Source organism: Heptranchias perlo, chromosome X (genome assembly GCF_035084215.1).
Source record: "Heptranchias perlo isolate sHepPer1 chromosome X, sHepPer1.hap1, whole genome shotgun sequence".
Classification (NCBI taxonomy): domain Eukaryota; kingdom Metazoa; phylum Chordata; class Chondrichthyes; order Hexanchiformes; family Hexanchidae; genus Heptranchias; species Heptranchias perlo.
This window is the reverse complement of record NC_090370.1, coordinates 10,771,729-10,774,328: the sequence shown is the minus strand read 5'-3', so window position 1 is coordinate 10,774,328 and position 2,600 is coordinate 10,771,729. Positions and strand designations below refer to the sequence as shown.

Genomic DNA, 2,600 nt, shown 5'->3' with positions numbered 1-2,600 from the left:
TGTAGCTTGCCATGTGTCGCCCAGTATTCTCCATTCCTGGCTCAAAGCAGGAACTTGCTTCCCAAAGCAGGGGAGGAAAGAGTCGTGAAACATTAAGTTAAAGCCACATAAATCGCACAGTTAGGTACAGGGAGATCTTGTTCAAAATAGAAACCTATGAACAGCTAGTAACACCAGCTGCATCTTTGTCAGTGGCCAGTAGAGTTGGATTGAACCCCTCTCCATTCAAAAAAATGGTTTAACCCAAACTAATATAAGTCAGTGAAACAGACAATGTGAAGGAGTGAAGTGTGGCTACAGAATTCAGGCATTTAATTGCCTGGGTACAGCAAAGGACGGTCGGTTCTGCACAGACACATATACTTTGTACTTGCACTGGCTCAAGGCAAAGGAGGAGTTTGTAACATTGAGGAAAAGGGGAGAAAAAGCTGGCAGCACACCCTCAGCAGATTTGTATTGACTTCCCGTTTCGTTCGCTTTAAAGGATGAATTCGACTTGGCTGAGCTGGGCAATGAATGATTCTTACCCGGTTAAGGCAGATGCTGTGCAGGCGGTTCTCAAGTGTTGCAATTACACCTGGGTTGTGAGTGATGATGGGTCAGAGGTGACCGCCCCCGACGAGCGTAGCCTGTACACCATGAGAGTAGTCCAGATCGCCGTCCTCTGTGTGCTCTCGCTGACCGTCCTCTTCGGTATCTTCTTTTTGGGCTGCAACCTTTTGATCAAGTCGGAGAGCATGATAAACCTCCTGGTAAAGGACCGTAGACCTTCCAAAGAGGTGGAAGCTGTAATCGTCGGCTCTTATTAAGAATCAAGCTTCAAACAAACTGGGGGATAAAAAGAACAGGGAGAGTTTGCGTTTCCACAAATGCTGGTCCTTTCTAGAGGATCGAGGACAATCGGAGGGGGAAAAAAACCGAAAGCTGACTCTAGATTCCAAAGACGAGCTGTGACCTCGCCCAGTAGAGTTTCCTAGAGCGTTTATGGACACTTTAAATTGTCAAACAAAGGAGCATCGCTCAGAAAAGGTGCACCTGGCGTGTAAGTAGGAGGCAGAGCTTCAAAAGCCTGTTTCGAGATATTGGGCGTCATTTACGCGATCAAGAGAAGCCTAGGGGGAGGGAAGCAAAAAAAAATGGACAATTGAATGATATTTCTGTGTAATGTGGGGCGATATTGGAATAGATGCTGATAGTTTAGAAATGAAATAAAGATTGGAGGAAGGTTATGGGGAAATCTGTGTTGGTCCTATTGGATCAAAATGTAATATAATATTCCTTCCCATGTTTTAGTGCAGGATTTTTGGCTTAAGACAATTATCCAGTCTTGTTGGCATGATTCGTACCTCGGTGTATTTTCCAGCTACTTTGAGGAAAGCGTCTTCACCTTTTGAGATTAAACTGCGCTTGCTGTGCCAAATCCCAAAGATACTCCCCAAGCTTAGGATTTCTGAGTCCCTGCGCTCCGCAGTATGTAATAAGTAAAAGCTAACATGCTCACTCCTGTCTGGCCCATGCATAGAATGATACAGCACAGGAGGAGTCCATTTGGTCCATCGTGCCTATGCCAGCTCTTTGAAACCGCTATCCAATTAGTCCCTCTTTCCCCATAGTCCTGCAACTTTCCCTCTTTCCCCCCCCCCCAGTATTTATCAAATTCCCTTTTGAAAGTTACTATTGAATCTACTTCCACCGCCCTTTCAGGCAGCGCATTCCAGATCAGAACTCCCATGCGTCAGTGCCGACTCCCTCATCCACATGGCTGTAAACTCCAGGGGGAAGTTGTCCACCTTTCAAAAGCACCAGGAAGCCGAGATTCAAGAGCAGGACAAATAATATTTTGAGAAGCTTGAACCGTGAGACAAAACAACCGTAACAGATAGTGTACAGCTCCCGTCCAATACAAATGCCAGCATCGCCTTGTATACATTTGCACTCCAATCATAACCCTTTAAAACAAACCCGGAATAGAAAACCTCTCGAAGTTAAGACTTCTGCAGCCGTGGAAATAAGACGGTAGTGTCGACATCATTACTGGACAGATGCCTGACGTCTCTCCCTCCGCTATTTGTTAACCTGCTTAAAATAAATTGGTTAACACCGCCATAAGTAGTGGACAAAGAGACGGTTAAGTAAATGTTCCACCAATAGTCATTTCGAGACTTAGCATTTCATTCCGTCAGTCTAAAGAATTTTTTAAAAATGAGTATTGTGTTCTGTTACCAGGAAAAAATTTAGATTGGAAGTAGTCTTTTATAGAGTGTAAACCTTTTATTTTGATTTTTTTTTCAATCACTAACATTGCAGTAAAACTTCCCCTTGTATCCTGTGTTGAAATTACTGACAATAAATGAATCTGACCTTTTTGGATTGTTGCTGTTATTTGACGTGTTTCTCTCTCTCTCTCTCTGTGAAATCCTAAAAGCACTTTCAGCAAGGTTGGATTAAAAAGCGATTTCTATTTCCTTGCATTGGTAATGACAAGTCCTCTGACTTATCGATCACTGATCAATATTGATCGAGTGAAACTGACCCGAAATTGACAAGTGGATGGCTGGTACTGCTCAGTACTGTCGTCATTGGTTGGTGATCGGTACAAA

At 43.7% G+C, this 2,600-nt stretch overlaps 1 protein-coding gene across 1 annotated transcript; it reads left to right on the top strand.

Annotated features, from left to right (window-relative positions):
- Positions 1–254: 254 nt before the first annotated feature.
- On the top strand, positions 255–2,365 carry LOC137306956 (protein reprimo A-like). Its single transcript, XM_067976332.1, has one exon. The coding sequence runs from the start codon at positions 486–488 to the stop codon at positions 807–809; it is 324 nt and encodes a 107-aa protein (XP_067832433.1). The 5' UTR covers positions 255–485; the 3' UTR covers positions 810–2,365.
- Positions 2,366–2,600: the final 235 nt, after the last annotated feature.